The 22,397-nt window shown below is 37.7% G+C and overlaps 1 protein-coding gene across 1 annotated transcript; it reads right to left on the bottom strand.

Annotated features, from left to right (window-relative positions):
• Positions 1-265: 265 nt before the first annotated feature.
• LOC104520387 (semaphorin-5A-like) lies at positions 266-20,932 on the bottom strand (the record flags this gene model as incomplete). The annotated part of the gene is made up of 3 exons (XM_010162066.1): positions 266-436; positions 9,985-10,203; positions 20,707-20,932. Coding segments are annotated over 3 exons (616 nt in total), but the record flags the coding sequence as incomplete, so codon positions are not given.
• Positions 20,933-22,397: the final 1,465 nt, after the last annotated feature.

The following is a 22,397-nucleotide window of genomic DNA, read 5'->3' as shown; positions in this document are numbered from 1 at the left end:
TATTATGCAATTTTAGTTCATTCAGACCTGGAACCTGGTAACTTAAATTTTAATTTTTAAAGGGGAAGGGAGGAGGTGGTGTCCTGTAGGCTATATCCTGCTATTACTTGATTTACTGTAATCGTAGCATGTAAGAATTGACTGTGCACTTAAGGGAGATAAATTATTTGCTCTTAAATAATAGATCAAGGAGCATTATGTTGCTAACTGTGAATGCCTTATTCTGTGGCACACAAACAAAGCTGTATGAGCTGATCTGACATACCTGGACAGGGCTGTGTGTTGCAGAGTGCTTCTTCCGTGTGCAGTCCAAGGCAGATATCTCCTCCATAAGCTGGTGCTGGGTTTGTGCAGGAGCGGGTTCTCATGTAATGACCTCCTCCACAAGTTGCTGAGCACTTTGACCAAGATGACCAACAAGACCAGCCTCCATCCACTGAAAAGACATAAAATATCATATTGTTCCAAGTTAATAATCATTACATAATCCAACTCATTTTTCTCATATTCTGTGGATCTAATTCATGACCTACTGAAATTATTGGACATTTTAAGGTGCCAGTGAACACAGGATCACAAATTTAATCTTACTACAATGCAATTTAACTTACGTATTTTAAAAGCCCCTGGTACACTGGGAAGTATAACAAAGTTTCTCATTCACACAAGACGCTTTCAGTGGGTACCATAATAGTCTTAAGGCCAAAACTGTTTTCTCACTTGTAAGGAAATAAAATACCAAAGCTTGTTTAGCAGAAGTATTATAAGCTTAAAGTAAATTTTCATTCATAAATTAAAAGTTAGCCCAATAACATCAACAGAGAGACAGAGGAATCCAGATTTTTGATTATTTTTTTTTGATTTTTTGCAAACCAGGTGAGATTGCCTTGACCCTACAATTCAGATCAATTGACCTAACACAGTCATAGGGTTTGATGGGCCAGCATAACGTTACAGTCTTAATGCAGCTCTAGCACAGATGCCAGCAGCAGAACAATGGCGGTAGTTCAAAAAAGCAAAGGATGAATGACAAAAAGGAGTTGCCACTTAAAGTTTAAAACACTGGTTGTCTAAGAATAAATACTTCTTTTCCCCCCGTTAGTATTTACTGATTGAAGCATGTCAAACTGTTCTCCAGTCTGAGTTTTAACAAGGTTCCTCTGAAATGCAGGCTGGATTTCATGGGAGCCACATTTGTTATATGGCTTTCTACACGTGGCCACTAGACAGGCTTCTAATGAAAGTTCACCTCATTGCCTGCACTGGATTGGCTCCTATACAGCCTCTGTTCTTAAAGCTGCTGCTTCAGGATGTATTTCTGGCATTTATGGCCATATTGCAGCCCATCTGCCAAAGGCTTCCTATCTGCAGCCACATGACAAAGTCAGATGTACTTCTCCCAGGGACAGCAATCCCTCTGCAGAGAATCTCAGTATTTTGCTCATTTCTCTTTCATTTTTTTAAGGGGACAAAACAGCAACATAAAACTAAACTTTCAAAATTTTCATATTCTACAAAAAAATAATTTATTTTCAAACCTCTATTTAAAGTTTTATCAATTGCTTTCTTAATACTTAAGTAAGAAAATGATTTACCATGTTTGCAACTAATTAAAAGAAATAGTGTATAATTCAACTGATACTAATAGATGAGACCCTAAGTATAACAAAAGCAATGTGCCAGTAAAGTCTTGGTTTATGACAGGACCCTAAACCGAGTAGTTTTGTTTTGGTTATTTTTTTTCTCCCATCACTCACAGAAACTCATTATTGCCTACTTTTAAAAATACTAGGAAAGTACCCATTTTATGTACACAATTTTTACTGTGTGTTCATTTAAGACATTCCTTGTAAGACTTTATTTCATGGTTTGTTGAAACAATTGATTGTCACTCAAGTCTCCAAAACATTCATCCAGCATTTCATAATAACTACTTTAGATTCCTTCTGTTCAATTAATCAAACAGCCTTTCAAGGACTAAACCAGTTTCCACTGGTTTATTGAAATGCTATTCCATAATTATCTCTTATTAAAAAAAAACAAAACAAAAAAACAAAACAAAACAAAACCCCAAACCAACCAACAAAAAAAAAAATACGATGTTCCAAATCTGAAAAAAAAATATTAACTTACAATGAAAATACCTGTGCAATATTTGTATTTAAATTCTCTCTTAGATGAAAAAATAGAACATTAAAAAATACTTGTTTTGGTAGCATTGTATATCACAAATGCACTTGGTGAGCTGAGTAGAATAATCTCTGTGCAAAGGCTGCAATGGTGAGAAAATGAGTTAGGAGAAAGTGATTTTTTGGATATTAAAACCTATATGTGCATTTTTAAATGTAATTTCAGATACAGTACACCCTCAGGTTCTCAACTGCTAATCAAACAGGTAATTTGCTAGTGCATACTGAATGCTATTAACTAATCCTGTAAGTGAAGTTGCTGAGTATATAACATTTTATTCTCTGTACTCTTTGCAACATTATCCTATAAATCAAGAAAGTATGGAGTTGGCACTTCCTTGCCAAGAACAATAGTTGTAAAAATTTTTGCAAGTAATGTATCCAGCCTCTGAATAGCCTGATTGGACAGACAAGATTCATGGAATCTGGTACTATATTCCAAGTATGTCATTTAAATAAATTATTTCCATTATTAAGGAATTCAATGATTGCTACATTTTTTCCAGGATATATTTATCAGCCAAATCATCTAGCTATACAGATGTATGAGAGAGTTTTGTATTACCTATCATAAATAAACACTGCATTTCAGCAGAGTGCTTGACTTGTTCTCTTATTCATATAGTCACTGGAAAACAAATATGTCATTTTACCTGAGATAATTCTGTTAATGTAGTATCGTGCAAGCTCATACCTAAGAAAGCCACAGGTTATTAATCTTTAGTGCATGTGAAATATAATGTGCAATTTTATAACGATTTCAAGACAAAGTATCTTTTATTCAGAACATGCCTCTTTTCAATTTTTTTAATTATGTCAAGTAAAAGCAGAAGTCATTACCTAAGCTGTTTATTTCATGCAATATTAAAGTTTTACCTTTGTGGATACTCTATTTTTTTCTTAAAAAAAAAAAAATAAAAATAAAAAAATAAAAAAAAAATTAATCAGTGTCCTGCTGCAGTGTATAGACCTCTGCAAACAGAGTGACAGCCTGAGATCACCTAGACAGAAGATAAATTGTCTGTAAACATTAGCTGTGGCTTGTTCACTGTAACGGATATTGTGACCCTCAACATTTTCTACTTATTTTTCAATGGACCAGAATGAGAATTACAAATGCACATGCATTTGAAACTGCCATCTGCCATCTATCTCCAGGTGGCCAAGAACACAGAGACCAATGTGACATCCAGGAATGTCACCATGTTCCACAACTGTAGTGATCACGGCTGTACTATGACTTTGGATGTAAAAGCAGAAGTGGGTCTCGGAAAGATGGGAAAGGACAGACAACGTTAGATTCGAATATGGTTGAGCTAGACAGTGTAATTATAATTGGTTTTCTTAGTGACTATTTACTGATGTGCTGCCATCCTAAATCTCCAGGCCTTTCAAGAACTATCATAACTACCTCTTTTATTTGTTCCTAGAACTTTTCCTTCTCAGCAACAGAGCATGATAAAGCATCATCATGGTTAAATAAGATCAAAGGAGTGGGTATTTACTGCTAGAGTTTTTACAAGACCTAAATAGAGCTCTGTGGTTTCTTTCATCTTTCTTTAAAGTTGCTTAGCAACACAGCACCATCTGTTTGTTGGGGGTTTTTTCTTCTTTTTTCCTTTTGTCATGGAGTCCTTAACGTTATTTCTGCTTCTTATAGGAGGAAAAATACACATCTGCATGGAAAATACCAGTCACTACAGTTTCTTTACATAAGAGTTTTGTAGAGCTGACAGACAAAAGAAAGTCATTAAAGCAGTTCCACAATGGAAGACACAAAGAGTCTAGTTTTCTGACAATTACTGAGCTTGGTCCCTTTGGAAGAAGGCATCCTTAAGCTAGCAGGGTGCTCTCAAACAATGCTTTTTTCCTTTATAGTAGAGCGAACAACTTTTTGCCTACTGGCTGTTGTGGTTAATAAATATTTTTTCACTATAATGAAAAAAAAAAAAAACCATAGGGAAGAGGATATACGAGGGAGAAACAGTGTACAGAAATGAGATCTCCTGGGGACATGATAAAACATCCACACTACTGGAGAATTTCCAAGAGACAATTAAGTAAACTGGATACCCTGCTATGCACTTTGGATTTTACAAGAAAGTGGAAGGAAGCGTGGGCAGACACACTGACCTCACCTGCTTTCATGAGAACAGATAGGATTGCAGGCTCTTTCATATACTGTCTGGTCTCATTTCAAATTTTAACAACAATAAAATCTTTTTTTTTTTTTTAATTTTAGTGTATGCATCTAGGTTTGTAAGTTTTCATGTTAATCTTTTTGAAAGTGTAGTGAAAGAGAATAAAAATATTGAGAGGTCAGTCTTTTCTGTATGCATGAAGGAGTATAAATAGAGGGGCAGTAGTCCTTTTCACCCACCAAAACAGAGATGGTGTGCTTCTCAGTGGCTGAGTAAAAGTTAGGGGAACCAGGGGAACTGAGAGTTCGGCAGCCTACAGACCCAAGAGAGTACTGCTCCCTTCCAGACACCTGGGGATCATCCCATTCCACATCACTTAGCCTACTGCTTTTTCCTAATCCTGCAGGATATTGCTGCACATTTCAGTGTGTGAATTTATTTGGTTCTCCTCAGCCAACATGTCATAACTAAACCAAACTAAAACGACTATAAAAAAATCTGAAAACAGCAAAATCCCAAAATATTGGCATGAAGTATCAGAACTTCAAATCTAAAAGATGGCAACTGTCCTTTCCCTCTGATCCATCACTATGGTCTGAAGAGAAGAGGGAAGAGGAACTCCTGTAGCTCATGCTACTCAATGGCACTTATGTAGCTATACTTTAAATTCCTAAATAAGGCACATCGGCCAAGTGTCCCTATGTGCAAAAGGATAAAAGAGAAGGCAACAAGAAACAAAATGAAATAAAAATGAGGAAAAAGCTGTCTTTTCCTATAGTAATAACTGAAGAGATATTTAATATTCTGAACTAGGACAGAATTCCTTACATTTGGTACTATTATTTTCAGGCAAACAAATCTTTCAATTAGTAAATTCCTGTAATTTTTGTAAATTTGCAGAATTTACAATTTAAAAAATGCTTCTCTTCATCATCTGTTTCTCTTCATAATGTAAATATCTCACAAGCCCCCAAGGATAACAAAACCCTAATATGTCTGGTTATAGATTCTTTTCTTTTCATATTGACCATATATTAGTAATCCAAAGAAAACAGAAATGTCAGTGAGTATTCACAGATCCTTTCCATAGTTATTGAAGCAGTTCAGTGCTCGCCAGTTCAATTCTATTCACCACATCTCTGAGCCATAAAAAAGGAGCTGAGGCACAGGGCCAAACCATAATTTGCTAGTGCAAGACAATGGTGTAAATTGTCCTGCCCCTCAAAGCAGTTTGGCTACAGGGAAACTGAATACTGGGAACAGGCCTCACCCTACACTGACTCCTAAACTATTTCTGCAGAGTATTTGGGAGAGTGCTAGTTAGTCAAAGGCAAAATTGTATGAAGAATCATTCTAAAATTTGTATAATACAGACAAATCATATTCCTGGGCCTGGTTACAATTTCTGGCAATTTTTTTGCACTGTTCAATTTACTATTACATATTAAGCCTTCAAATACTATGAACAAAAAGTAATCTGCCCAGTGACTGCCATCAGTATACGTCAGCGGACCGTTTACTTTGCTACAAGCTCTGGGAAAAAATTTCACTGTTCCACCCCTGCAGCCTGAAGAAAGATTTAATAGTAGCCACTGCAGGCAAGTTTTAGATGGTTTCAGTATTTTTTTTTTAAAGTTCTGTGATCCTGCAGCACATTTAAGCATACATTACTGGCTATTAATATATTAATAAGTATATTTAAAATTATGCTGCAAGACACTCAACCAGACAAGACAGGATTGTATGCTTGGTGATTGCTCTATGGGCTTTTTTATTGTGTCAGTTCTTCAGAGCACTTAGTATCTTCCAGGATGACACTGAGCTCAGATTAATTGATTTAGAAGCCTAAAGTCCTATTGACTTTCATCATGACTTAAGCACTGCTCAGTATATTTCTCCATCACTCATCTTTTTAAGCAGTTTACATCATAAGGGTTTAATCCTGTCTGCAATAAGCAGAACAGGGAGAAAAGCAGAACCTGAGCTTGCACTAGCAGGAAGTCTTTTTTATGGTTGCCATCTCACCCCTTCCTACAAAACAGAATATTTCTGAAAGGCTAATGACTGGACTGGACTGTAACAAAATGGTTCTGTGCCAGCAGGGAACAGGTGAAGCTGTCCTTAACCCAAGGGAGCTCAGGTGAATCTCAGAAAGCACCACATTCTTCTTTGTTGCATTTTTATTTCTAGTACTATGGCCAGAACAAAATCTCCTCACATCCCTTAACCTTTCTGTCTGCACTTCGCTTACTTACATGGGCAAGAATAAACTATGTAGAGTCCCTGTTTTTCTCCTCGATGCTCACAGTGGCAAGAAGGGCCTCTCATGTTTACTCCTACTCAGGCCATGAAACTCTATCTACAGCCTAGTCCATGTGAGGAGGGTATAGTCAATACCATGATGAGATCTGCACCAACACCAAACTTTCTCATAAACACCTGCTAGGGTTGTGTGATCAAAGCCTAACAGGGACATTTTAGAAACTCACTTGGATAGCTAGGGTAAGAATACTTTATATAGCTATCCTAAATATAAGCACTCAGGAAATGAAATCTGGTTCCTAGCACAGTGGTTAACAAGAAGGCTGAAAAGTGATCCAACCATGGTTTCTTTGACTGGCTTTTACCCTCTCTGCTATGTGGGGTCTGCCAAGTTTGTCTGTGTGGGCCTGGACCAAAGGCTCTTCACCCATGTATTGTTTTTGTCTCCCCTTTCTTGATGAAGTCTCATGAATGCCAACCTAATAGATGTTTGTGTTTATCCACCAATTTAACTTTCTGTGACTTTCATTAAAAATTGAGAGAATTCAATTTCATCAGTGTGCTTCTCTAATAAAATATTATTCCCTTTTTACAGATTTATAATCAGGTCTAATTTATGGGTAAGCCTTATTCCGCAATCATTTTTTACTCTGCCATGTCTTAAAGAAAAAAAAAAAATCAATTACATCTACTGCTTGCAATGTTTTCCCTTCAGATTTATCTGAGATCTGACTTAGCCCCTTACATTTCTTCTTAATTACTGGCAAACAGTAGTTGTGTAGTTAAGGAACTTTGTGATTCCTCACAGGCTATCATACATCTAAATATTTCATTCAAGCTCTGTATCTTCATTCAAATTTACTTTGTACTAAGAAGAAAAATGAAATTTGTCTCTAAAGAAAGTTATTATATATATTAGGACGTCCTTTCTTGTTTCAGAAAGACCAACCACTCTTTATACCAACTGGGTTTTAGAAATATTTTCAAATTTGGAGACAGCAGCAGAGGGATTAATTTTTATATAAAGCACAATTTCAAGTTCTGCCTTACAACTTCATGTATTTTAGTTTTAGGTATTGGCTAACTCATAAACAACAAGGGACTCTACATCAAATTTATGTCTGCATAACTATATGTTTTACTGATTGGAAAAATTTACTTCAAAAAACATAACAGTGTACTTAGCTGCAGAGCTAATTAAAAATATCACTTCCAGAAACCTTTACCTTTTTTAACTTTGAAAAAAATTCAACAAAATTCAAGACAGCATTTAATTTAAGAATCAACAGCAAGGGATGAACAACAAATCTGGCCCCACTTTATAGATAATCTGGGCCCATTTAATGAATGTACTTCAGTTACTACAGTATGGTAACACTGTCAAATCTTTTAAAGCTTGTGAGCAGAGCTGTTAGCTATCACCACACTACTCACCTGCTTCAAAGGAAGCTCAAGGCAGTGTCTCATGGAGGGATTCCCTTTGCAAGGGAAGAAGGAACCAAGGAGGAAATGCTATGTTCTAGCTTGTTTCACCTACTGCATGCATCCCTGGAGAGGCTTGCACGTGTTAGTACAAGGGTCCTCTAAATCTTTGACCTAATGAATTATTATTAACCTTCAAAAATTTTCACAGACTAACAGTGCAGTAACATGAAACAGAATGTTTTATAATTTTATTATTCAAGAAAAGCAAGGCATTATGATTGCAGTGTGGAAACTAATGAATTAAAGCATGCACTAGGGCTGTGCAAATGTGGAGAAGATTGAGGTCACAATTTTATAATTCTCTGCCAACTGTTGGCTCTCTGTTGATTCCCTTTCAACTCTCTCTCACACTGTTTGGTGTAGAAAACATGGCCACCCTTCACTGATCCTGCCTCTAAGATCATAAAGAAGCATATAATCTCTTCCCTTGATCTCCTCAGATAATTTTTATAAGAAGTCACATGGAAAAGATGAGGAGTAATGGGTACAAGTTACTCCTGGAGACATTCTAATTGAACACAAGGGGAAAATTTTTCACAATGAGAATGATCAGTCACTATAATAATCTCCCCAGGGAAGTAGTGGATTCCCCAACACTGGACTCTTTCAAGATTCAGCTGGCCAGGGTGCTGAACCATCTTGTCTAGACCATGCTTTTGCCAAGAAAGGTTGGACCAGGTGATCCTTGAGGTCCCTTCCGATCTGGTATTCTATGATTCTATGACTGATTCTTATATTGCCAGATAGAGAAGCTACACAATAAGCATCTAAATCTACTTTCCTCCTCTTTGGATGCAGCAAGAAAATTTCACCAGAAAGTGCTGGCTTGTGCCCAAGTGCCTCCTTCAGAATCTCAATGCCAAGTTTTAACTGGTAACCATATAAATATATATAGACATAGATAAATACACACACATATGTGTTTTACTGTAGTAATATACATAAGTAATACGTGTATTGTCATAGTAATCCTTCAGAAACACACTTGAATAAATGCCAAAAGCTCCAAGTCTTCAATAACAAAATATGCAGCACTGTTACACATAATTAATACAATTAAAGATGTATGAAAGCTTATTTCTAAATTTACTTTTTGATACTGGAAAGAACTGACTCAGTCATTACCCTTCTTCCTCTCTATTGTTTCACACCTTGAATTCTTTCCTCCTATTCCAATTGCACTTTCTTTTCTTCATGTGTTCTCCTATATCCTTCCTTTTTCTTATCCACAAAGCCCCTATAAAGCTTTGGATGTCTGTTTTATGAAGGGTGACTGAAACCAAGACTTTTTTCCCCTCAAATGTGTAAGATACAACAATGATTTATAACCCAAAGTAGTTTATTGAAAACATATATTCTACTTGTAATCCTTTTTATAGAATCATAAAACAACTTTCAATGAAGGAGAAGCTCAACATTCCAAGAACAATCTTTATGTCCTACTTGAGATACCATCTAGTTTGGTGATCAGTCCTGAACCTTATTTGCTGGAGGCTCTACACTGAAAAGCTAGCACAGATTTAATGCCATCAACGACTGTGATGAAAATGATATTTTGAATTTAAATAAAGACTAGGTCACATTTCTCATGTCTTGCCAGATTTTTTATCTATTTTTTTCTCTTCGGAGTTTACTTATTAAAGTTATATTTTTATATGACTCGTGAGTCAAAAGTCTCACAAGTGAAAAAAGACATAGCTATTAATACTGTTGACGATAAACTGATTGACATCACTCGGGAATCTTTTCCAAGTCCACTTACATTATAAAGGTAAATTTGAGATGTAGTTTATTCAAAAACCAAAACAAACCCCAAACCCACAAAAAAACCAAACCAACTACTGCAAGATATAGCTTCAATGAGTTATTTATTTTCACATACTTCTCTCATTTCAGCTGACTCTTACCTGGACAAGGCAAAATGTTGCATTCCTGGTACTCTAGAGATGGGCCGAGGCAAGGAAGTCCCCCATACTTGGGCTCAGGATTGCTGCAGACCCGTTTGCGATTCCGTATCCCTCTACTGCAGTCACGACTGCACTGAGACCATGGAGACCAGGGTGACCAGGCACCATTGATGGTATGAGCAGAGTATCGTCCAGAACGCAAGAAATCTCCTGACAATCCTAGCAAAATAAGGATTGAAAAAGACCAATACTGAATTAATACAGTATCTCACCCCAAAACAACCTTTTCCTCTTCAAATTTACTCCTAGGCTTCTAATAGTAATATGAACAGGAGGGTCTTGTTCTTTAGTCTCACAATCCAAACCCTAGTTTCATCTCAAGAATCTCTGCCATAATAGATATTCCATAATCATTTGCACAGAACTACAGTGAAGACCTGGATCCAACTCTTTAGTTAAAGCTTTACAGCTACACTGACTGAAGTAAAGTCAATTTATTCCACCTGAGGATGATAAAAATTATCTCTTTCTTGTGTGGGAATTGTAATCAGAAAATTTCCAAATATATTACATAGGTATTATTGCCTCTGTTTTAGAGGAAGGAGGTGACACAGAAGACAAGACTGAGCTGCCTGTGACCACTCATCAAGCCAGCTCCCCTAGTCCTACTGCAGGGCTCTGCTCACTTGATCTACCCAGCCTGCCTCCACCTGTGCTTGCTATGCCCAGAGGCTCACAGATGTCCTGGAAAGCAATGCGCTGTACTTATCCTAAGCATAGTCAGACTTTAGACAGTGTACAGCAATAATTCCACAAAGTCCAGTGAGACTGTCCTTTTGTGAAGAGCAATGTTTTGCCACTTTAAAAAATGGTTTATTTTCCAATGAGTTGAAGCATTCATTTCATTACACATGTAATCTATGGAAATCAGCCTTTTAGCGACACACACAATAGAATACTTCCCAGTTAAATAACCATCTGGCAAATGGAAAACATCTTTTCTAAGTGAGGTTAGTATGAAGAAAAGGCATTAAACAGCAATGGAGACTGAAGTCCACATTTATCAGGGAAAGGGAAACACACAGAGTCTTGTTCAGAGCATACAACCAAAATGCCTGGATGTACCCCCAGGTGAAGTTATAATAATCTGCAGTTAATTTGAGTATCTTTGTCAGTTGCAGACTTGGTCCTGCACGGGAAGAAGATTCCCTCAACTGTACTCAGCACAACACTGAACTCATTCTTGAACTGTAGCATTACTTCTAAGCACCACTACTAAGCATCTCCAGCAACACTACTGGAATTTCCTACTCTTGCCAAAGCAGTTCACCTTCCCCAGTGCTAGCATCATGGGAAACTCTATGATTGATGGACTACTAACTGCTGCTTTTACGACAAGCACTTATTTAAGTAGTTGTGATGAAAGAAGGTCCCATGAATGGTACTTAAAACAGCAGAAGATGTGGCTGCCTGCCTATGCTAGAGATTCAGTATTGCACAGATAAATGGGACCAACAGTGGAGAAATGCAGGTGATTGTTTGCAGCTTAAACTGCAGCACAAACTTTTATTCTTAATAAATTGTTTTATGCCCTACCTACAAGCATAGGCACTGTGGAAGTATCAAATGGAGCTAAAGAAACAGAAGATGCACTGAATCATGTACTGAAAACAGCTACAAGTAATACCACGAAGAGACTGCCCGACAGGAGCCCTGGACTGAACAGGACCAATACTCTGGATAACCAGAACGGAGGAGCCCCTCGTTCATGGTGTCCAGTACTGAAACAATTATGCCCTATTTCTACCTGTGCTTATGGCATTAGTAATACTGCTTAAGTTCTGCCCTGAGAAGTACATTCACAAACATCCCAAAATAGATGAGACTTTGCATGTTTTTATTCAACACTTGATAACAACTGGCAATACTGGAATGATGATGCAGCAACACAGAAATACTTATAAAAAGAAACTGTTGAAATTAATAAGAAACTAGCAGAAGAGCAATATAAAACTGACTAAAAATGGATAAAACCTTTCAGTTATTATAGAGGGTAACTATTTCTCTCCTGCTGAGCCAGATTCTATTACACAGATATTAAAAGCAGCATTTCAAGAAACATGACTTACATTCAAATCCAAAAAGGGAGCAAGTACAGAGAAAAAGTATGGGAATTTATGAACACAGGTTCACTTTCCAGCTCTATAAGAACCTTTTTATGCAATTTTGTATTACTTTGGTCATGGAAATGCCCAGTTTATGCACACAGTGAGCTGTGAGACCAAAATAATAATAATATTTTTTGATATTAGAATTTCAAATTATGGAGTTTTTTAGTTATTAAATTAACAGCAATGCAAACAATGGAAAAAGTGTTCTTAATCAGGCCAGATTACTAGTCATTTTCTTCATAAAACACAGAAACACACATCACTTCATACCAGCACTCGGATGTTCTGAAGACATTTTTTGCAGGACAGGTGTAGCTTTTTCAGTCCTAAGGAAAATGTGTGACATTATTTGTCATTATGATATCAGATTTCTTGTGATTTAAATTGGGGAGTGGGGAGGGAAAATTTCTAAAGGAAAGCTCTGAGGTGCTTTAGCTCTGAAACAGAAGAATATTCTAAAGAATCTTTTCAGTGTGGAGTTTGGTCTGCAGCAAGTGTTCCCATGTGTTTTCTTCTTTCCAGAGCATTAAAAAAAATATTACAGGGAGCAGTCTTTTCACAGTCTTACAGAAATTCATACAGTGTTCATAGAGGGGTTGTTTGAATTTTCTGTTCAGACACAAACTGCACATTTAAAAAATAGCATGATGACACTAATGTCATTAAAAACAAGATCAGTTTACATTCTGGAAATACAGTGCTATATATTGCTTCAACAACCTTGTAGCCTTCTACAATGAGGTGACTAGGTTCATGGATGAGGGGAGAACAGTGGATGTTACTTATCTCAACTTCAGTAAAAGTTTTGACACTGTCTCCCATAACTTCCTGATAGACAAGTAAACAAACTATGGGCTAGGTAAGTGGACAGTGCAATGGATTGAAAACTGTCTGAAGAACCGGGCCCAGAGGGTTACGATCAGTTGTACAAAGTCCAACTGGAGGAAAGTCACTAGTGGTGTACATCAGGGCTTAGTACCGTGTCCAGTCCTGTTTAACATCTTTATTAATGACCTGGACAATAGGGCAGAGTGCATCCTCATCAAGTCTGCTGTTGATACGAAAGTGGGAAGGGTGGCTGATACAACAGAGGGTTGTGCCACACCTTGACTAGGCAGAGAAACCTTGTGGAGTTCAACAAGGGGAAATGTAGTCTTGCATCTGGGGAAGAAGAGCAAAACTATCCAAAAGATCACACTGCAAAATTTCTTCAAGAAAAGCTTCTTCAGAAAGTAGGTATCTATATAGAAACAAGTCCTATCTGCATCTCAGTTTACACCTGGTGTTATAGGAGAAGTTATAAATATAAAAGCATTGTAAACTTTCAGATCAAGTAACACGAAACTATGAAACTCCTACTTTTCTCACTAAACTATGGTTTTCTTGTTTGCCACCTTTGTTTGCGATTTGGGTCACTTTCTCCACATCCACCTCCACAAAAAGCAACATTAAGCCTTCTGTATTTCTCAGTTTATTGCCCCCAGGATGAAAATATCTGTCTCAAACAGAACATAAGGGACAGTGCCCTTGGCTTGGTAACAACAACATATGCTAAAATACCATCTAAGCTTTACTTATTTAAACCCTACCTACAGAAATGCTTGTGGAATCTGCAAAACAGATGATGCTATGATCAGTCATAGCATCATCAGTGAACTAATGACTTAATCCCAGTACAATTTTAAACAGGCAGCTGTGCTTCCCTAAAGCAAAATTTCCACAAGTAACAACAAGTACAGCAAAAAGTTCAGTAAAAGCAATCACAGGGATTTTGTGGACAAAACAACCATCAACTTCAAAGGCCAAGGAAGACAAGATATGAACTGACATCTAAACAGAAGATTATTTTCTCATTTTAAGTGCGAATGCTTTTGTTCAATATGGTAAACAGTGACATTAGCACTGCTTCACTGCTGACTTACTTATTCCATTATATTTAGCAAGCACATACAACAGAAAAAACTGTATAATTAAGTTACATAATTCTGATCTAAGCCAAGATGATCTTATAATTTCTAAGTATTTCTGTTGTTGTTGTTGTTGTCTAATTGGAACAATTTTATAACTCCACTAGAATTTAATCCTGTTTGGAGACATGTTAACATGAAAGTCACCTGCCCTGACCAGTATGGGAGGAAAAAATCTGCCTTTGTAAAAGCCTGTAATGAAACTTTGATTGGCCTGATTCTTCTTGAAGAATGCAACATTCCCAGCAAAGTTCAATTAATTTGCCTTAGAAGCAAGGTTGTAATAAAGCATATCTATTTCTAATAATTCTCTTTTCTAGCCTATTGCTAAGGTATATAGCTCTAAATAAGAGAGAAGTAGCAGCGACACCCGATAAATTATACTACTTGACTGATTTATGCCTTATGTCCCCCTGTTCAAATCTAACAAAGAAAATTCAATTATCCAAGCAGTCTAGGTTCATGACTTTGGGAAATTATGATCTAGAGCCAAAATTCAAGTACCTTGAATCATTTCTAAATGACAGCTTGAAACACTGTTTAAAGTGCGTCGGGTAACAAGGATAAGCAAAGACTGAGTCAGTGCTGTCACTCTCTGAAGATATTCTGCAAGTTTTTGACGATATCATTGAAGCATAAAACTTACATACCTTCAGGCCTATATACCTATCACTTATAAAAATCTTCAAAACTCACTTAGTAAAATTTAAATGGCAAAATTCAATGGCAAACATTAATGCAATCAAAGATAATATTTTAAAAAACCCAAACAGTATGCAGATGGAATATATTCTGTTACCATGAGAACTTTATTTCTTGTACCTAGCTTTTCTGTGTTTAAATATTTCATCCCAAAGTTCTACTGAAGAGTTGTTTGTCAATCAAACTTGACTTTGTTGTCAAATTCAGGTCTAACTTCCACAATTCATTTTGTTCTTATCTCAGAATACCACAGTTTAGCTTCAATAAGAGATAACATCTCACCGTATACTTTTTCTGACTACAAGACATTACTGATTATCAGCACCTGTTTTATTCTGTTCTAAATTCTGATTGCACTATAGATTTCCTGTGGGTAAAACTAGGATTTGATCAATCTCCTTACAAGAAACTGTAGCTACTAAAACAGTATTTCAGACAAAATTACAACCTGACTTCAAAAATAACTGTTGTTTTAAGTTTGTCACAGAGAAAGCAGTGACAACTGGGAATCTAAGTTCAGGTTTCCAGGTGCCTTTTTCTTCCTTAAGGAATCTGTGATTTTTCTTCAGATTTTATTCTTCCTTCCTACCCACCCAATTCCCTTCCACCCCCCCCCCCCCCCAAAAAAAAAAAAAAAAAAAAGGAAGAAAAGCAAATAAAATACACTTCTGACTCTTTGACTGAAATCAGAAGGGTTGTCTGTTTAATTGTTTTCTGAAGATATTTTGGGAGCTAACCTCATTTAACTTTGGCCATGTCAAATGCAAGCTCATAATTGCTGTTTCCTTTGTATACACAATGGAAAGAAAGTGGTACCTCTAGAGGGTGATTTGTGCCCATTATATCAGATACTTATTTTCAGATGGATCCCTCAGGGGTGCTAGCTGTCTTTGCTGACTATAATGGAGTCTAGAGCTAGGTGAGGTAAATCCAACCTGGAAAAATCAGTAACCTCACACAATTTATCCCTGGATTAAATGTTTATGTTTCCAACACAATCCATTGTGCTTATATAACAGATAATTCTAGATGCTCAATTAGTATGTTTAACATAGATGTTTAATATGCTTCATTAAAACACATTAAAAGCCTACAGTGATGTAATTTCTAGACTTTTCTTGCTGGACTGTACAAACATTTGCATTAAGATGTGCAACAACATACACAATCTCTCTCAGTTTATTTGAAGTAGCTGTCCCTTCTGTATCTGAGCACTATATGAAACTCAGAGGCAGAGAACAAAATGTATTTTTCTTTCCTCTTAATCCAATTTAAAATCAGAAAAGCATGAATACAGTGTGCAAATGCCACTGTTTGGTTGATTGAAATAGAAGTCTTACCATACTCAGGAGGAGTCTAGTGGTTTCCTGGGACGAAGTTCTACCTCTAAGCTCACACTGCAAAGAAAGTTTGCTTTGCTAGAGTCTGACAGTGAAACATGATTCTGTTTAACACGGCATGACTATAGTTGTGCAGTGGGAGATTATAGGCAATGAGAAAATTTCTAACAAATGGCTCTCTTCTGCAAAGAACATAGAACTGATCTTTGCAGAACACTTCTTTGGTAATGAGGTATGCCAAGCATGCTGTACCAGTATTAATCTTTCTATAAAAGCCAGCAAATTGCTATAGTTCAACATGAAGATAATGAAAAGAATGTTTTACTGTATCCAGGCTCTGGCCAGGTGGAAGTAAGTTATGATGTTTCCTTGCTACTTAGCCAGAAATTGTGAAGGTGTCTGCCAAAATTCACCATTTCCATTCTCATGAGATCCTTCAGTTCCAAAAGTCACATCTATATTACATGACTCTTATTCATGTATTTTCTTCCCACTAAATCAAGGAGCAGCAGAGGGGTGGTGTGTTGACCCAAGCCTAAAGCTGTGAGCAAGAAAGTGCTCCTGGATCCTGCAGTTTAGAGGCTGTCAGTAAGTTTCATCACATCAGTAAATCAAAATACTGCCAATCCCCTGACAAATATTCCACTCCATACTGTTCTGACACCCATAATAGGAAAATGCCTAAGCAAACAGGCGCAAAAAAAAAAAAATGTGGTTAAAGGAGACATAACAGTAACTCTTTTTGCCAGAAGCATATTGGTAAATCAGCCACTTGGAACACTGGTTGGGTTTGATCTTTCATTACAGAATAATTAAAGACTCACTGACCAAAAAGAGTAAAAGAATGAGAATGAATTAATGACAAAGTTATGGAGGCACTCACTAGGAAGAATGGACAGATGTATAATAGTTTCTGCCCTGTTGAGTACTCAATATAAGTACTTAAATATTCAGTAGTTTCAGAATTAGTCAGCAAAAATCCTTCTCCCAGATGAACATTTCAATTACTATGCAATAGGGTCACTCCTATACATTGATCTAATGATTAATTATTTCAAAATTAATCAAATAGGCAGCCTCAGCAAGATGAAACAAATTAGCTACAACACCAGGAAATTGAGGGATTTGATGTTCAGAAGTGAAAGAAAAATCTTCAAGCTAATCAGGCAAAGAATGCACCCAAACCCACACCCTTGTCTCTCACACTCTTCCTGAATGCTTTATTTAATAAAATGTAGGCACTGTTACTTCTGACTGTATTCTCTAAGAAGAGTCAGCTTATGCATCCAACTCCAAAAGATGACTTATGATCATGAATTTAGAGCTGAGAGAGGTGTGTCCATGCTTAATTTTCTTGCAGCAATATGATCAAGGACACATTGGCTCTTGCACTGGTTTGCCCTATTAACCTGTTCCCTAAGTAGTGTCTTGGCTTTTGTACACTCCATTCTTAAAAGCTGACATGTCAGCTCTTAGACAAGAATATAGAATTATAGAATAGTTTGTGTTAGAAAGGACCTTTAAAGGTCATCTAGTCCAACCCCCCTGCAGTAAGTAGGGACATCTTCAACTAGACCAGGTTGTTCAGAGCCCTGTCAAGCCTGACCTTGAGTGTTTCCAAGGATGGGGCTTCTACCACCTCTTTGGGCAACCTGTTCCAGTATTTCACGACCCTCATCATAAAAAATATTCTTCCTTATATCTAGTCTAAATCTACACTCTTTTAGTTTAAAACCATTACCCCTTGTCCTATTGCTACAGGCCCTGATAAAAAGCCTGTCCCCATCTTTCTTATAAGCCCCTTTTAAGTATTTAAAGGCTGCAATAAGGCCTCCCCAGAACCTTATCTTCTCAAGGCTGAACAACCCAAATCCTCTCAGCCTTTCTTCAGAGGAGAGGTGTTCCAGCCCTCTGATCATTTTTGTGGCTCCAACTGGTCCATGTCTTTCCTGTGCTGAGGGTTCCAGAGCTGAACACAGTACTCCAGGTGGGGTCTCACCAGAGCAGAGTAGAGGGGCAGAATCACCTGCTTTTGATGCAACCTAGGATATGGTTGGCCTTCTGGGCTGCAAGTGAACATTGCCCAGCTTTTCATCCACTAGTACTCCCAAGTCCTTCTCCTCAGGGCTGCTCTCATTGCCTTCATCCCCAGCCTGTATTGATACTGGGGGTTGCCCTGACCCAAGTGCAGGACCATGTTCTTGGCCCTGTTGAACCTCATGAGGTTCACATGGGCCCACTTCTCAAGTTTGTCCAGGTGCCTCCAGATGGCGTGCCATCCTTCAGGTGTCTTCTCTGCAAACTTGCTGAGGGTGCTCTCAATCCCACTGTCCATGTAATCGATGAAGATATTAAACAGTACTGCTCCCAGTATGGAACCCTGAGGGACACCACTCATCACTGATCTCCATCTGGACATTTAGCCATTACCCACTACCCTCTGGATGCAACCATCCAACCAATTCCTCAGCCACCAAACAGTCCACCCATCAAATCCATACCTCTCCAATTCAGAGAGAAGAATGTTGTGGGAGACCATGTCAAAGGCCTTACAGAAATCCAGATAGATGACATCCATAGCTCTTCCCTTGTCCACTGATGTAGCCACTCCATCATAGAAGGTCACTACGTTGGCCAAGCAGGACTTGCCCTTGGTGAAGCCATACTGGCTGGCTTGAATAACCTTCTTGTGCTTTGGCATAGCTTCTAAGAGGATCTGTTCCATAATCATTCCAGGCACAGAGGTGAAGCTGACAGGTCGGTAGTTCCCAGAGTCCTCCTTTCTACTCTTTCAAAAAATGGGTGCAATGTTTCCCTTTTTCCAGTCACCAGAGACTTCCCCTGACTACCATGACTTTTTTTAAATAACATGGAGAGTGGCTTGGCAACTACATCAGGCAATTCCCTCAGGACTCAGGGATTCATCTCATCAGGTCCCATACACTTAGATATGTTCATGTTCCTCAGATGGCCATGAACCTCATCTTCTCTTACAGAGGGAGGGATTTTGCTCCCCAAGTCCCCATCTTGCAGTCAATCCACTCAAGAGGTGTGGGAAGAGAGCTTGCCAGCAAAGAGTGAGGCAAAAAAATTGCTGAGTACCTCAGCCTTCTCATCTGTTGTTACCAGCTTTCCAGTCTTGCTCATCAAGGGAATATGCTTTCTTTGACTTTCCTTTTCTGGCTGACATACCTGTAGAAGACCTTCTTACTATTCTTTGACACCCTTGCCAAGTTCAGCTCCAGCTGAGCCTTGTCCTTCCCTGATGCTATCCCTCTACAACCAGGCAGTGTCTCTATACTCCTTTCAGGATACCTGTCCCTGCTTCCACTGCCTGTGCATTTCCTTCTTGCCCTTTACTTTGACCCGCAGGTCTTGACTCAGCCATGATGGTCTCTTGCCTTCCTTTCCTGATTTCTTACACCTGGGGATCAAGAGGTCTTGTGTTCTATGGAAAGTGTCCTTGTGATCTGCCAGTTCTGTTCTGCTCCCTTGTCCCTGAGGGCAGTTTCCCAGTGGGTCCTATTGACTAACTCCTTGAAGAGCTGGAAGTTCGCTTTTCCTTGAAGTTCAGGGTCCTGACTTTACTCCTCACCTGACCCATTTCTCTCAGGACTGTGAACTCCAACAGAGCATATACCTAGATTCTTCTGTAGATCTACTAGTTGTTGTGATGACTCTCCTAATTCTTTACTATCTGGTGGGAAAAATATTCTCTTTCTCACTTAAAGTCATAAAATTTTTAAAAAGTGTCATAAATGTCAAAGTGCTGGAAGACAACAAAAAGCTGCACCACCACCCAAGAGTCTGATTTAGGACAAGAAAGGTAGGTCATACACTAAACCTAGCAGAGCTAGTTCTAGTATATACACATAATATTGATTCAAAATGATGTAATACCGATAGGGAAATAACAAAATTCTGAAATAAAATAATTCCAATTTAAAGTCATCTGAAATTGAAAAGATGTGGAAGGAGTTCCATTTTCCATCTCAGAAATAATCAGAACTTTAAATCACTATCAATAGCATAACATAAACTTTTATAACGGAAATTATCCAGTTCATAAACTCCTTATTTAGTTAAACACCTGCATGAATGTCACAGTTGTTACTTTAGAATTACTGCGCAAAAAGTTATTCTCAGCATCAATACTACATATTCTAGCTAAATATTTACCAAATACATTAATGTTGCACAAACTCTCTCCCAGTAAAAATCTGAGAGAGTATAAGGAGGTGACAGAATCCTCCAAGAACTGGACTGCTTTATTATGGCTTGCAGATTATTGTAAAGAATATCAAAATAACCTGACAAATCTCATAATCAATGGTAAAAGACAATTGATTACTCTGAATAATGATGTTATATCCAGAAAAAATACAAGCTAGATTCCCTGTTGTGATCACTATGTCCTCCTTTTCATTAGCAGTTCTGTTATGCAAAACACCAGCAAGCAAAAACTTCTCCTCTGTGCTGAAAATGGAACTGCAGACACCTCGCTAGCAGGAGGCGTCGTGCAGCCACTCTAGCTTTGCTTACCATCTGTCGAGCATCCACTGGTGCCATCGCTGGAACAATAACGCATTTCAATCCTTTGCCTTCCCACCTCTAGCAAATTTGGGTCAGGCAAGCGTGCTTTGCAGGTGTATCGGAAACGTTGTTCATAGTGGCCACCATTGTCTGAAATATTGACTGGGGTCCAAGGCGTCCAAGGAGTTGTCTTTTTTAACTCTGGACAGGCATTGGTGTTACAAGGCTGATATTCCTGAAAGAAAATGGTCATAATGAATACAAGAATTAAATATTATTTAAAACAAAACAAAATAAAACAAACACAAACCCTCAAAAGAGACAAAAGGCCACCCAATAAAAAAGCCTCTGATACTTTTTTCGGCATTTCCAATAGCAGTGATCATCAATAAGCTTTTAATTCCAATCTCAAACTGAAAATGATTTTTCTGCTTCTAGGTACGCATAGTATCACACCGCTAAAAGCAATAATATACCAGTACAAATTACATCTATTACATCCATAAAAATAGTAAGTCAAACACTATAAGTACCACAATAAAGTACATCCTTTATAAATTAATAGCGCCGAATAAGGTGTAGCTAAATATGTTAGAGCTTTTAACTAAGAGGAAATCCAATAAACTGCCAGTACAAGACACAAACCAGCAAATAATTCCCTGGTAAAATCTAATGGAACACGAATAAGTGAACCACTGTCCATTTTGTATACTGCTTATGTATTGCAAGGAGACAATGGATAAAAAAATGTTTTCTATTACAGAATCTAGCTCCCTGATGTGCATGTTACCCATAGCTCCAGCAATGCTAAACCTATCATGAGAAGAAAATTCCCCATGCACGAAAAGGAACAGACCACACCTAAGAAACAAATGCAGAATTGTCAATATTCTCAAGCCCCATAATACATGTCTTCTGACAAGTATCACCAAGATCTGTATGCCCTGTCCATTCTTTTCTGAGAGCACAATATGTTTCATCTGATGCAAGTACTTTGTAAACTACATGAATGAAATTAAACAACCATTAAATATCAGAATGAATTCACACTGACAAATTATTAAAGACAGAAATAAATAGGCATCAGTGGGACAATTTTAAAATTATTTCTCCAACCTCTTAGAGATACTCAGCAAAGGGTACCTTCTGAAAAGGAGCCTACCAAGCCCTACCAAGTCTGTAATTCCAGTAAACGCTACAAAATAACAGTTCTACCACATAGGACAACCTCCTTCTTCCATAACCCCTACCTCAGCTCATACCACCATATCCAACAAGCAATAGATTACTTGTTCCCCCCTTTCCCATGGTGATAATAGCCTTTTTATCTCACACTTTCCTCAGTCTACTACCTCTTCCCTCAGCTGATCTAACTTATTAACATATCCAATTAGGCTGACAGTAATTGCTCTCAACCTATATTTTGCTTTAAAGGCTGTGTTTCTATTTCAGATCTAAAAGAAGCTTCTTTGAAAGCTTTTCAAATTTTTCCATCTATTTTTCCATCTAATTTCTATTTTTTCCATATATATAATTTTCCGTCTGGTTTCATAGTTTTGTGGTAGTTCAGGCAAGAAAGAGTTCTTAGCCTGAAGAGCTCTTCAGCTGGACTACTCCTGTTCACTCCTCAAGACTGTGCAAAGTTCCTTCCTACCTTAAAACCCATGATCACTACAAGGGTGACCACAGGAGTCATACTC

Source organism: Antrostomus carolinensis, unplaced genomic scaffold (assembly GCF_000700745.2).
Source record: "Antrostomus carolinensis isolate BGI_N321 unplaced genomic scaffold, ASM70074v2 scaffold2492, whole genome shotgun sequence".
In the NCBI taxonomy this organism is placed as follows: Eukaryota; Metazoa; Chordata; class Aves; order Caprimulgiformes; family Caprimulgidae; genus Antrostomus; species Antrostomus carolinensis.
The sequence above is the reverse complement of the archived record's forward strand: the minus strand, read 5'-3'. Positions and strand labels throughout refer to the sequence as shown.